Source organism: Carcharhinus amblyrhynchos, chromosome 5 (genome assembly GCF_965287045.1).
Source record: "Carcharhinus amblyrhynchos chromosome 5, sCarAmb.v2.hapA, whole genome shotgun sequence".
Lineage (NCBI taxonomy): Eukaryota > Metazoa > Chordata > Chondrichthyes > Carcharhiniformes > Carcharhinidae > Carcharhinus > Carcharhinus amblyrhynchos.
This window is the reverse complement of record NC_137328.1, coordinates 85,300,856-85,315,894: the sequence shown is the minus strand read 5'-3', so window position 1 is coordinate 85,315,894 and position 15,039 is coordinate 85,300,856. Positions and strand designations below refer to the sequence as shown.

Sequence of the window (15,039 nt, the reverse complement as noted above, 5' to 3'; positions counted from 1 at the left end):
TCAGTTGCCAACAGCCCCTCTCTTGGCTCCTTGACATGAGCTCCATATAAGGCAGCGATCTCCATAGAAACGTGTCAGTTTCAATAGTAGTGTCAAAGTTCACTATATACAGACATTCGCGCAGATCCCCCTTTCGGAAAAATTGCTCCGCTAGTCTTCCCGTTTAAACGCATTCATTTTGTCTCCCCCTTGCATATTCTATTAGTTGTTTTTTCTTTCCTCTCTTTCTGTCTCCACTCCGCATGAGAGGTGAAAATAGGGCGCTTTAACGTCGACCGTCCTTTTTTTTTGTCCTGGTGAGTTTTTTTTTCTCTCTGACAATTCAGATCTTCTATTTTCTGTTCCTCTCCGGAGAAGAAGGGATTTAACACTCGCCATACTTTACTTCGGATCGCGTGGTTATTTTTCTCTTGTGTGTGTGTGTTCCTTCGAATTGAGGTCGTCTCTTTTTCCCCAACTCCTATAATCTTTAACCCCTCGTTCCCTCCTAGATTGCTTTCCTGAATGGCTGACTGCGTGTTGCCCTGGATCTGGCCTCCCGACACTTGCGTACCCTGATCGGGTTCTTCCTTTTTATCCTATTTTTTTTGGTCCTCATTTGTTTCGGTTACTGTTGATCAACACTCACTCATTCATTCACTGCTCCTTATGTGTGTGTGTCTGTGTGCGTTGCTTTGATCGCAGTTTCATTCCTTTCTTTCCCTCTCTCTCTCTCTTTCCTTTTTTTTTCATTTTCTGTTACCACCATCCAACTCTGTTCCCTACCAACAGGACAAAAAAAAAATCCGTGCGATCAACTTGTTTTCCCGCACTTTTTGGGCCCGAGATTATGGCAATGGTAGTTAGTACATGGCGAGATCCTCAGGAGGACGTGGCCGGAGCTCAGGGCAGCCAGTCTGCACAAACGCAGCCGGGCCAGCAGCAGCAGCAGGCGGCATCGGGTGCTCCCCACACCCCGCAGACCCCAGGGCAGCCCGGGCCGCCCTCCACTCCGCTCGGAGGCAGCAGTCAGAGCGTCCAGCCTGTCGGCGAGAAGCAACAGCCCTGTCAGCAGCAGCAGCATATCGAGTGTGTGGTGTGTGGGGATAAATCCAGCGGCAAGCATTACGGCCAGTTCACATGCGAGGGCTGCAAAAGTTTCTTCAAGAGAAGTGTTCGGAGAAACTTAACGTACACATGTCGTGCGAACCGGAATTGTCCTATAGACCAGCACCACCGCAATCAGTGTCAGTACTGCCGCCTGAAGAAATGCCTCAAAGTTGGGATGAGGCGGGAAGGTGAATATTTTATTAAGCATCACTGTAAATGTGAGAAGATATGAGCTCCAAATCTCTCATTGCGCGATTTTGCTTCGAATCTGAACAAATGCTTCTGTTGTGAAAATCCTTCTAATCGGTTAATTGAAACCTGTCAAAAATAAGAAAAACGTTAGTTGCCAATTCTTAAAACGCGTCTTTTTTTAAAAAAAAGTCGCTTAACCTAAAAAAAATCGAACTCCGCAGCTTCAAAGTTGAGAGAGTTTAACAATTACAAGCATGGCTGCATATTTTTTGTGGATTCAAATGGTTAATACATCGGTCTTTTCCCCCCTGTAATTGTAAGTTAATCGTTTGCATTCATGCATTAGATGTTTGGAGAATTTTCCAATTGTAACCGTGGGTGGGTGTTGCAGTTTGGGGGAGTTTTTTTTTGCAATCCAGCAATTCTTCCCACAATATTGTGTGTTTTGGATTTTTTTTAAACGGACACAATGTGGAGCGCTCTGAGGGGTAAAACTGTGTTTTCTATTTCCTTTTTTTAATGTGCCTATTTTTTATAATGTCCTTTATTGTAATTTTATGGAGAATTGAAGTGATTGTTTGTGATCTTGAAAAAAATCTAAAATAGTGCTTTTTTTAAAATGATGCGTTTCTGAAGCTACGGGTGGGTTGCATTGCGCTTTTTGGATGTACATTTCCTCTCCTTTTTTCTCTTTCTGTCAGCGGTTCAGCGAGGAAGAATGCCTCCAACTCAACCAAACCCAGGCCAGTACGCGTTGACGAATGGGGACCCTTTGAACGGCCATTGCTATCTGTCTGGATACATCTCCTTACTACTGCGGGCCGAGCCTTACCCAACCTCTCGGTATGGGAGTCAATGTATGCAACCCAACAACATCATGGGTATCGAAAACATCTGCGAACTGGCTGCACGATTGCTTTTCAGCGCCGTGGAATGGGCCAGGAATATCCCTTTTTTCCCAGATCTGCAGATCACAGATCAGGTGGCTCTGCTAAGGCTGACTTGGAGTGAGTTGTTTGTTCTCAATGCTGCCCAGTGTTCGATGCCGCTGCATGTGGCTCCTCTGCTGGCTGCTGCCGGGCTCCATGCCTCGCCAATGTCTGCAGACAGGGTCGTTGCTTTCATGGATCACATAAGGATCTTCCAGGAGCAAGTCGAGAAGCTGAAAGCCCTCCACGTCGACTCGGCAGAATACAGCTGTCTCAAAGCTATTGTGCTATTCACATCAGGTGAGTAGGTTTTGGGAAGGAGGGACGGCAGGGGGAGGGGGCGAACGGGACAGAAAGTTGGGCAAATTGGATCTAAATCAATAAAACGTTGCTCGCTCGGTGCAGTAAGAGTGCATGGGAAAGCAGGTATGGATGGTTTGGGCGGCTGATGCTTATTTATGTACAGGGTGGTATTAGTCAAGTGCTATAACAATGATTTATTTTAAGCAGGAGAGTTTTATTAAATGACATAATCTGATGTAAATCAATTGGAAATTGATCAGTAAAATTATAAATTAATTGTCTTTTCAACAGCCCCCAAATCTTGATAAATTATTCCTTTATCGAGAGAACTGTTGGTAAATACAACAATCACAAGGGGAGAGACACAAAATGCGATTATAGCAGAAAAGTAGATGTTATATGCGTCTGTTCAAACGCTTAACATTGCACTCTCCTCCCCCCACCCCACCCCCCCCCACCTTCCAGTTTTGACCAAACTTGTTTTGATTGTTAGCCAGAGGGGAATTCATGGGAAGCCTTTCTCAAAGCTGTCCAAGTTTTCCAAAGCAGGCAGCCTTTGGATGATCGAGAGGGTGTTTTTCTTGCCATTTTCTTTCTCGCTGGCCTGTTTGTGAGGGCCGCTGGAAGTTACTGAAGCTTGCAGGAGGCTTGTTGTGGTTTTACCTTCGGTTTCCGGATGGTATTTTCAACCTCTTATTCTGGATGCTGTCCAAGTGCTGGGTCGTGACCCAAACTTCCTATTTTACTTTATTAATTCATACGCTAAAATGTGGCTTCTAAGCATATAAATTAAAGCATTCGCAAATTGTTCCAGAGCCTTTCCTGAAAGAAAGCTCAATCTGGCCCCTTGTCTGTTCCACAAAATGTTCCCAAACCTGGGCAGTGCACAGAAAATATGTATACAAAATGTGTGTACAAAATGTGTATGCACAAATCAAATTGGAATTTTAAAATCCACTAAGTGCTATTTTGCAAAAGAAAATCGAACAAACCTCAAACCTCCAATAACTAGGTTTATGTTGCCTTCATTAGAACGCATTTTAAAACATGGGAAATGTTGCCGACAATACAACCATCATGCTTTACATAGTAGTATTACCAAATCTGGCAGTACAAAGGGGGGATTTCACAGCCTACTATGACAGCCCTGCTTTCCTATGAATGGTGTGTTTATAATTTGCACGTCTTCTTGTTTATCACTTTTTAAGAAAAAGTCTGTACAAAATTACACGATTATGTAGAGTTAAAGGAAAGACTGTTTTGCGGTGGAATGCACAAGAAGCATGTGTAGGACATGCTGCAAGAGAGTAGGAACAATAACACGTACCAGTATCTATCACACAATGTTCTCAGACACTGGTGTCTCTGGCTTGATTCTCTGCGGGAAATGGCGTACATCTGTACTTATTATTTAAGAGTTTCTTTGTTGCTTATAATTCAAAGCTTATGCTGGCTATTTCTTCTGGCATCACAGACTGCATCAGCCGTAATATTTGCAACAAAAACGCAGAGACGTTATCAGATAGCCTGTCCGCCTCCAACATGTTGAGGAGTGTGTGAGTGCGTGTGTGTGTGTGTGTGTGAGAGAGAGAGAGAGAGAGGGAGAGAAATAAAGAGAGTGTGTGGATTGATATATAAAATATAAACGAGGATTAAAATAAAACAAAGGGTCGACTGATAGCGGCACTAATTCTGTTTTTCTCTGGCTGTCAAGACGCCTGTGGCCTGTCGGATGCTGCCCACATAGAGAGCCTGCAGGAGAAATCTCAGTGTGCTCTGGAGGAATATGTGAGGAGCCAGTACCCGAACCAGCCGAGCCGCTTTGGCAAGCTCTTACTGCGATTGCCTTCTCTTCGCACCGTGTCGTCCTCGGTCATCGAACAGCTCTTCTTCGTCCGTTTGGTAGGTAAAACCCCAATTGAAACCCTCATCAGAGACATGTTACTGTCGGGGAGCAGCTTCAACTGGCCTTATATGTCCATCCAATGATGAGAGAAGGACACCCCTCCCCAAACAAAACAAAAAAAACAAGCATTTTAGGCGAGCCTCCCTCTCCATTCAAGAACTTGAAAGTTCCTTTAGGATGATATCTGTGAAAATAAAAAGGACCTTCCAAGAGGCCAAACTATTGACTGTGGGATTTATTCTGTGAAAAGGAACTGAACTGCACCATATGTAGAATCACACTTACCACAAGCATTGCTTATCATTTTGTAAAGTATTAGTCTTTATTTTCCTTTTTTTTGTAAAATTCAAAAAAAAACATCGTATGCGCATTTAAAAAAAACAGAATCAGAAATTAGGGGGAAAATAACATTTTCCAAATAATTATAAAATTGTCCTGTGTCTATGTATCTATATCTGTTTTGTATTTTTTTTCTGGTTCCAAACCAGGTTTCCTGTGATTCTATACTAATAATTTTTTGATATAACCTTTTGCTTCTTATAATGAGTGCGATTTATGTCGTCAAAGCTATGTTCTCCAAGAATTAAAATTGAAATCAGAATTAAACAAATAAAAAAATTTAGCACAACATTTTAAAAAAAGAAACTTTTTTGTCGCTTTAAGCGTACCAACAAGCCTGCAGTATTGGCAAACCTGACGTTTTAAAGAGATCAGATTGTAAGAGAACACTGCTAAAGGATAATAGAGAAAGCGTGTTTTTAGAACTATCACACAGTGGACCGTCTAAAGAACACTTGTATTCTGTGTCAGTTCCCATCGCCTTCGTAGAAATAAGAGTTTTGGTCTGAGTGTCCAAGACACTTTTTCATTGATTTTTTTTAAAAAGTCTCCGTGAACTCTGGAATTAGGTTGATTGAAGTTATTGATTTGCATTCAGGACTGACCTTGGTTAAAGTTTTGTTTTGTTACGATAACGAGTCCTCCCCATTCTCTATCTACTCCCCCCCCAACCCCCCACCCTGCACCTCCAGCCCCCCCCCCCCCTTCACCCCAAACCAATTGTCCCTGACTTCCCACGTGGAAACAAAATTGTTTTATTTTGTGTTCCCCTCCCCCACCTTCCAAGCTCACCTCACCACCCCCCCCACCCAGTTTTTAATCATGCGACTAAACTTTCCTATCAGTACTGCCGAGCCTGTTTACCTGTAGACTTAAACAAAAACACACAACGTCTAGAAAGAAGTACATGCGTTGTACCCTTGCAGACGTGTTGTACTGTGGCGTTGTTCTGTGGGTATGATGGAATATTCTTGTAAAAAAACATTGTTACGCTGGAACAATTACAAAAGTGATATAAAAGAGATCTATCGCAGCCGTGTTTGTGTTATCTGTTCACTGGTGGTGTCGTTCTCTGCTTCGTGATCGACAATATAGATTTTAAGGGACTTCCATCCCACTGATATTTGGACATTAATTGCCGGGGCCTTATTAATCATATGTGTATATAAATTCCTTATCATGTTTTCAATAATACCATTAAAGTTATAATTACATGCTGGATAAAATATTCAGAAGCTTTGAAAGAGCTAACCGCTCAGACAGTGGAGATGTAAGGACTGCTGTGCCTTGCCTAGAAAAGGCTGTTGTCGATTTCAGTTGTTGTTTGCATTAGTATTTTATAATCCGGATCAAAGCTCTAGCACACACTATCATGGGAGGGCTTCCTTTAACAATTGTGCATCGAAATTAAACGTAATAACCAGTCCAGAGTAAAGCAGCAAGAGGCACACTGTGAATCCGAATGGTTGCAAATATGTGTTGTGCTGGTGGAACCGAATGCATATTTTGTGTGTGAGATAGATGTGTCTCTTTATATATATGTGTGTGTGAAAGAGAAGGTGTGTGTGCATGTGAGAATGTCTGTGTGTGAGTGAATATGTGTGTTTGTTTGAGCGTGTGTGTGCGTTTGTGTGTGTCTGGATGAGTATAGATGTGTGAGTGTGTGTGTGAATGTGTTTTTTGTGTGTCTGTGTTGTGTGTGAGTGTGTGTCTGTGTCTGTGTGAGTGTATGTGCGAGTGTTTATGTGAGAGCGTGTGTTTTGATTTTCCTGTCTATGCTCTCAAGCTTTCTCTGCATTTAACGCGATCCTGCTATCTGGCCGCTTGGGGTTTTTAACATTCTAGTCGCAAAGCTGCAGGATACACAAGGCGATGGCTATAGACACTTTTAGATGGAATAATTAACGTGTAAATAGATTGTCTATGTATGTTCCAATACAGATGTATATATCCACCCACAATAGCAGTATGCAGTAACAATACCTGTACATGCCTACATAAGCAAGTAAGATGGATAACTAATAAAGAAAGAACTGAGGTATTGTTGTGCGCACGTTGGTTGCACTTAACATTATGGATATTTCAGAATTGTTTTATTCTGATCAGTGCTGATTCAATGGGTTTAACTACAACTTATTGTCAGTTGTCGCTATGAGCGTTGCCCCTAGGCCCCTATTTCCTTCTACCCCGACTTTTACACAACCCTTTTACGGCCGCCCATCGACATCAAAGCCCTAATAGATAATGATTTTTCATCGTTTCACCGTTAAATCCAATTAAAATACTGTTTAAACTTGTTAGCAGAGTATGACAGGGGACGTCCTGTGGTATTTCATAACATGTCAGGAACTGTGGGGGGACAGTGGTTATATTCCAAAATGCAGTTTCCCCCTATTTTGAAGGACTGTTTCTAATTAATTGTTTGAATCCACTTATATAAACAAATCTATTACATTTCGTGGCTGTTAGTGAAACTTCAGTCCGGATTTCAGTATGGTATGTGGTGACCCAATATCTTTGATACCGCGCGATTCCATTCTGTAGAAATGAATAGCCTTGATAGTAAACGCGCGCTGCTCTGACACTATGTAAATACTGCATTCCACTTTCTCTTTGGTAAACACATATTTGTACATTGGGTACAGAGTGTTTAATAAGCGGTGGATTTTTATTTACTGCCACCTGCTTTTAACCTGCGCAATCATTTCGTGAGGCTGGACCCTGTGCATTCTAGGCTCCTTCTTTCTAGTTATCTATTGTTTATTATCATTATTAATTTTACTGAGTACAACTGAGAAGCCATTTCGGAACTTTATTTTCCCCAAGGAATATATTTAATTGGAACCTTCAGATATCATAATACTCCCAGAAAGAAGAGGTGGTAGGGGAGGGGGGGCGAACACTATTGCAAAATCCAAATATGCAACCTGAAACGAAATACTGATTTCAACTTGCGATGCCTGCAATTGGCACTTTTGTAATGCACTTGACTCTGTGCAATGTGCTTCAGCCGAAGTAATGCACTGATTGACTTTGGGGATGACCAGGAAATTTATGACTTAAGGTCATATTTTTCTTCTTGGAGAAATTGCAGCTCAGTCCCGCACTTTAATCAAATGGGCAGCCTGGTTCATTCAAAGCAGATGCTAGCAAACAAACATGGCGGCCTATTGAGATTTTTAGATACATCAAAAAAATGTTTTCCCTGTCCAGTTTCGATCCTTTCTGGTGAAACAAAAAAGCCGACACCTTTTGGTCCGTAGCTTCATTTCTGGCATCATAATTCATTAAACTAATCTGGGAACGTTGCAGTGTGTGGTCAAGTATTAATGATCTGAACAGTGCGTGGATTATACTTTCGCATCCTGGAGGCTGCCCTTTAGTTGTCTGTATTTGTGTCATTTCATTGTTATGTGCCATAATGAGTTTCATATCTAAATTATAACATTCTAATCTAATGAACCACTTTTCCATACACTATAGTTTACACGATTATACACTGTTTTCTGTTCCTCTCCATCTCAAGTAAATCCCCCTGCAAATGTTTTTGGTTCTATTTTAGATGCATTATCTTGTTTTATTTCCCAATAAATTCGTCAGTAGTTAAATATGGAGTTTTAAAATGGTTCTACTGGGGAAAAAAGATCTAACATACTGGGACGTTGTGACGTTTATTCATTGACTTTACAGTAGGGCGAATATGAGAGGGGGGAATTGGCGTTAAACCTCTGGAGCAAACGCGGAATAAAAATGGACCCACAACTAAGAAATTTTGGTGCTTAGTATGAGCATATTTTCTGTTTTCTCAAATGAAGATGGTATCAAAGGGTCCAGAGTGCGCAAGAAAGAAATTTTAAAAGAGTAAGGTGTCCCGAGCTTTACATTTCATCGATAACAACTCAAAAGTTGACTAATTGGTGGGGGTGGGCGTATATCGCTGTCAATGCATAAATTAAGCTGAAAATGAATATGAACTAAACACAGGAGAAGTGTACATGTTTCACGATGGTGTTAGTGTACTTTTAATAAAAATGAAAACAGATGTATATTGTTTTTGTAATAAATCATGTGCAGTTTGCAAATAATGTTTTATTCTTTCCTGAAACGTTATACTTGCATTTTTTTTAAAAAAATGAATAAGGACAGACTTGAGAGGTGTCGATCGCAGACTGTTATTTGTTTTCTTTCTCCGCCCCCCCCCCTCCACCCTCCACACATCATCCCCGCTCTGAATGATAAGAATCACAATTCTCCAATCCCCCTTTTCTCGAATTCTCTTTAAAATCCACCGGCTGCTCTTTTTTTTTGCTTGTTTCTGTTTGATTTCCACTTTAACACCAGACCTGGATTCTGCTTTCCCATCTTTTATTTCTTTCTGTTTCATCGAATTGTCATTGAACATTGGCATCTTTTTGGCGCTTGTTTTGTCTGATTCTCCCCTTAAGCACTGTTGGCTCGTCTTCCCTTCCCAGCTTTGCTTCAATTCTCTTATAGGTCTCTCTCTCTCTCTCTGTGTCTCCCACCCAGCCCCCCCCCCCCCCCACACACACACACACACACGCACCCCTCCCCCGACCCTCTCATTCTTGACATCCCGAATTCTCCTCAGACCTTTACTGGGTTCTCTTTGTCTTAGGTTGTCCTATGGCTACATGATTTTATATATTTTTTGTTTGAATTTTTACTGTCCAACGCGCTACCTGGACTATTTTGCGCCCCTCTACCCTTTATTTTCTTGCCCGATTTAAGTCTCTCGGCCGGGTGGTGCCCATTTTTTTCCAGAGGTTGATTTTAAACTGTTGTAACCACAAGATTTGTTTAAAAAATAAAAAAAGGGACTCCCTTAGGGATCTAACTATGCAAAGGCTAAACCACTGTCTGCCTGTCGTTTGAAACATTTCTTTTAAATAACTGTGTTTATTACAGTTCCAGTTGAGTGAAATGAATTTATTTTCATTCCATCTGTCCATCTTCACCGTTTAACTCTGTCACATTTTGCACAGTTTGAGCACGTTTTAAAAATAACAAATTAAAAAGATATTTGATCGGCCTAATTTTAAGCTGCAGAGCGAATCTGTTGGTGTTATATTCAATATGGTTTGGGAGAAAGCGAGGGCTTGAGATTAATCCTGAAAAGTAGTTTGTTTTAAAAACACTCTACTTAATTTGAACCCCCCCCCAACACACACACACACACACACACAACGCTTTTGTCTAAAAAGGTGGTTTTATTTTACAAACAGATGTCATTTGCTAAATAGGAGAAGTATGTTTACCTTCTAATACTTTCCTATTTAACTTCTCGCATTTCCAACTCCCAAGTATTTTCACAAAACAAATCTATTAATCTCCATACGTGCAGCAAAGTTAGGGCCTGTTTAGATTTTGCGCTGATGAGCTGGTGACCATTGTAATTGACTGACATTTGAATTTAATGGTAAAAATGTGGGTGAAGGAGTGGAAACTAATAAAACTCTGTTTTTAAATAGCGATTGCTCTGGGTACATGGCGTCTCCGTGTCTTTCACTGAGAGAGCCAAGAGTTTTATTCCTAAATGAGTTAAAGACCCATTTACCGATGTCGTGTTCTATTCATCAACCTACAAGACGAGATTCTTACATGAAACTATTTGTTTGCTTACACAACCAGCTGGGCGCAATTTCACGTCTGAGGTATCCATCTGAAAGCGACTCTCATTTATTATCCCCACTTGTCAGGGAATACGTTTCAAACCCTGCACCGAAGGATCTGAGTTCCAGCATCCACCCACCTCATAAAAAATCAGCCTCAAAAAAAGTTTACATCACGCATTTCACTATCTGTCCAAGAGAGTGCACGAGTGCTCAGCCCAGAGTCCTGTAATGTCACTTACTTGGGATTCCATTGCAACCTCCCTGGCATGTTCTCTGATTGAAGATAAGTACATTCGCCATGTATTTAATTGTTGCAGTTCGGAAAGAAGGCCGCTGACTTTCAGATAGATACAAAGTTTACTTGCCGCCTGTTCACAGACATATATAAAATGCAGTCTATCACTTACTGGATATTTAATGAATCGAAACATTGCATTAGCTTGACATCTTCTCCATTTATCGATGTGATGAATCATTGCCCATTCCACGATGCCTTGTATGAAATACGCCACATCACTTGCATGGCAACATATGAACAGTTCAGCGGTGATTACAAATTTCTTGAGAAATATGGACCAAGCCGCATTAACACCCTAGGCAGAAGAGGGAATGGGGGTGGGGGGAGGCCTTGTTAAGATGTGTGTGAGGTTGCAATATCACTGTCAAACAACATGAAACGATTTCTAAAATGCTCAGCAATGATGTGTACTTCCTGATGTATTATTAATAAAATGAATTGACATAACATCGTTTACATTGTTGACAAATGGATTTGAATAAAAATGTTGTACTGTAAAATAAAACAACAAGACTGTGTGGGTTTCTTTTTTCTCTGTCTCTCAGTAAGCCTGTTAACAGGCAAGATGATAGCTGTATAATTGTGTATATATCTTCTTGTCTACAGAGTCCTAGATCAAGCTAAGGCAATGGATCAAATAAAAAGCTACGGGATATAAAATATACCAGTCATGAAGGGTTTTTTTTCCAAAGGGGGCACTGAGAAGACTTCTGTAAGCGAACCGTTTGTGTTGATTTAGGAAGACGTTTGCTGTATATAACATTCAAGGCTGATAATATCATTGCTCGGCCAGATAAAGCATTGCCCAAACCATTGGGTCAGCTATCGATCCCTGCGCACACACACACACACACACACACAGCTCCCGTCTTCACTGCAAAGCCTCATTAGCATTCTCGGCCCATGGACCTGCATTGACAACTAACAGAGATATCTATGTCCTCACTATTTGTTCTCTCATTTCGTCTTCATTTTTCTTTCTGCGGGGGCTTAAATATCCACACATGTTACAAACAGTGTTTTCTGGTAGAAATAAGAATCGATGCGGTTTGGAGAACGCAGCAGCGTTGCTGAGCTGCACACAACACTTGCCTATGTGGCCTACATGACATTTTGCCTGCATTTGCCGCTTTCAGCTCCCAGGCTGATAATCACATGTTAAATGAATGAAATGAATAAAGCAATCAGGGCATTTTTTTGGCACCAGGCATTAAATTGTGGTTTCACACGCTGTGTGACGCTGCCCATTTCTTCAGCTGTCACCATTTCGTCTGAGTTTCCCCTCATTTGATTTCCCATTAATAACTGCACTCATTACGTAACGACGGCATCATTCTAAACCAAGTCAGCAGCATTGTGCAGAGCCTGAGGAAGGTGCTGCACATTTTACTGATACACATGGCCAATGCAACCGTGCACTTGTAAACAATTCATTCTGTGCTGTCTTTCCTTCACTTTAACTCTGGTTGGCCCTAACCATAGTAAATGTCTTTGGGTGAACAGAACAATCAATCTGTACTTGATGCAGAACGCTTCCAAGCTTTTTTGCAGTACACGTTACCCATGGTGTTCTGAAAGAATAGCAATTACTGGATATAATTTTGGAAAGCGAGATTCTTATCGCTTAGAAACTTCTCCTCCAAGTTTTTTTTTCACCACCCCCCCCCCCCCCCCCCCAGCCTTGTTCCTCGCTTGCTTTGTTGTTTTAAAATATGCATGTCGCTCAGGAATGCAAGTCACGAGTCCAAACTTTGTGTCCAACCTCCCACATGAAATGATCCTTTTATAAGGAACCCGATATGTCTCAATCTGCACTTAACTGAGAGCCTTTGGGTATGGGGAACGTAGCCTCCTCTCCAAAACAAAACACAGCACCGAGATTCCATCCAAAACCCCAGGCTTTTTTTTTACATAGGGAAGAAATCTAGCACACATAATTAAAGAAGGCAACGGCCAGAGGGGAAAGTCTGCAAAAAGTAAGAGTTTTATTTATTTTGAGATTGGATTTAGGTTGTCATTAAGTAAAAATGTATCAACACGTGGCATTTGCATCTCAGTGATAATTGTATATGTTTGTGTGTGTATGTGAGAGAGAGAGAGACCGAGATGATAGAAGAGATTGCAAGACAATGATGGAGAACAACTGTTTATTTTTTTAACAATACAGTTATGGAGCAGCAAGTAAGTGAATTCACAGGGATATCTGTTTTAAAAGTATCAATTGGTATTAAAAAAAAGGTTGTGAGAAGACTCTAAAGGCAAGAATACAAAATTGAGAACACGTGAGGGGGAAGGGGATTTTTTGGGGGGAGGAGAAGATAGCTTTTGTTGGCAGACTCGGGGTTCAGTGAATGGTAAAGTTTGTGGAGAGATGCAGATGATTGAATAAGGGCAGATTGGGCAGGTTTCCCTTGAAGATCTGACAGTCACAGACGATGGTCTCGGCTGGAGTTTCTCTGCAGCCTTAGTGCAGCGAGTGTAAACAGCATAAAACCTTTAGGAGTCAGTGGGAATGTCAGGAGAATCCTTCTGCTATACACTCTGATCACCAGCAGTGACGTCAATACATTTTAAAGACATCCTCTGCAGAGTACAAGACGTGTATGTGAGCGTATTTGTTTCAATAAATATGGAAAAGGCCCCTTCTTGCATAGGCCATACTAGGTATGTATGGAGAGATGTGGTTTGGACCGTGGTGTGATTGAAGTGACCTTTTCTTATTTTCACTACATTCACTTGTGGAAAACTTAACATGAGTAATGGGGGAGGTGTGTGTTTGTGTGTGTGTGTGTAGGGGGGGCGGTGGAGGCTACTAACACCTGGGTTTTCTTCAATAGTGCCGGAACGTTTGGAGTACACAGCAGCCTGCCTATGACTCTGACTCCATGATCAACTGTCTCTTTAAATGTTATTTGGAAACATTCTGTTGCAATTATACACCATGCTGAGCCCAATTTTATTAGTGGCTTATTTTAATGCAGTCACATTGCTAAGTCAACAGCGCTTGTATTTAATAACGGTCTCTCGCTCCCTCTATAGATTAATATATATATACACCACTAACCCGAATACTGAACTGTCACTATCCCAATCACTGACAGCGAATTAAAATTTCGACTTCTTCACTTATTTCCAATATAAAAAAACTACGCACACATTTTGCATTGTATTGTTCGTCAGTGCAAATCCATGATTACAGATTGGGTCAGAACTAAATCTAGAAACAAAACTCTACATGCAAAACTGATACAATTTTCAATGGGGGTCGAAGGGAGACGCTGTTTGAGCATTTTAGACATTTCTCCCGAGGTAAAAAAAGATGTTTGTTTGTTAGACCTGATTTGCACTCCACTTTCGCTTAAGTTTAATACATCTGAAGTAGAAATCATGTAGCAAACGATATGCGCGGGCAGGAACATTTGCAACGTAATACTGTACACGCTGTATAACCAGCCACTACGATACGTGAAAAAAAAGCATCTGCTTTCCTGCAATGACATATGCGAGGTGGGTCTATTGTAAATGCTGAATCGCTTTAAAGGGAAGAGGAATTGATGAACTGGCACACATACGCTTAGTACATTCAGGACAGTTTTATGACATAAAGCTAGGACCCTTCATATAGCTCTTTAGATTTAATATTGCGCACCCAGAAACCTAGTGTTGCTACATGGTAGCTATAACAAAAACTAAGTGAGGCTGAGAAGGAATTTTTTTCAAGTATAAACTGCACCAAAACCAGCGAAATGTTCAAATGTGAATTTGTTTTAATTTAATTGCACATCAGAACAGACAGGCGTGGAGCTGTGTGAATGATGTTGTGGCTAATATTCTTCTAATTTAGAATTTATTTACCTAATTTCTCAGCATGGCTCCTATTTTTCTTCATAATGGATGGCTAGATTGTTTTGTTAGATTTTTTTTCGCCTTCTCGTTTTAGCTGCAGTGCTACAGATTGAACGTGTAGCCAGCAATACATCATGATATAATCAGTCCCCCTCCCCCTTGCGAATGGGGGACGCGGACTCTTACTAATTCCCCAATATGTCTACAATAAAAGCCATGCAGCCTTTGGTGAATTAGTAGCCTCAATGTTTCGCAGATGTGCCACTTAGACCAGAACTTGACCCTCTGATTCCCTCGTAAATAATCCACTACTAAACGTTCCCGTCAACATACATTTTGCTGCATAACCAAGCAAGTCCGTAAAAAAATACAGAAAGAATGAAAAAGCAAACAGAAAAATACCTTCAGCAGCACGCTGCAAGCGAGGCTTTTTTTAAATCTAGATGCGCCAGGTAATGACTGTTTGCCGGCCACATCCCACACTTTAATATATTTGGCTTATTG

At 41.1% G+C, this 15,039-nt stretch overlaps 1 protein-coding gene and 1 long non-coding RNA gene across 2 annotated transcripts in view; both read left to right on the top strand.

Moving 5' to 3' along the window:
• The first annotated feature begins 120 nt into the window (after window positions 1-120).
• Window positions 121-5,449, top strand: nr2f1a (nuclear receptor subfamily 2, group F, member 1a). Its single transcript, XM_080189126.1, has 3 exons — window positions 121-1,277; window positions 1,983-2,510; window positions 4,228-5,449. Exons 1-3 carry the CDS (start codon window positions 830-832, stop codon window positions 4,500-4,502), a joined length of 1,251 nt encoding a protein of 416 aa, XP_080045252.1. The 5' UTR covers window positions 121-829; the 3' UTR covers window positions 4,503-5,449.
• Window positions 5,450-12,523: 7,074 nt separating this feature from the next.
• The window catches only part of LOC145343159 (uncharacterized), a 29,958-nt gene continuing 27,442 nt past the window's right edge, over window positions 12,524-15,039 (top strand). The window contains exon 1 of the long non-coding RNA XR_013886684.1: window positions 12,524-12,665. This is a non-coding gene — a long non-coding RNA (uncharacterized LOC145343159). The remainder of the gene's footprint in view (window positions 12,666-15,039) is intronic.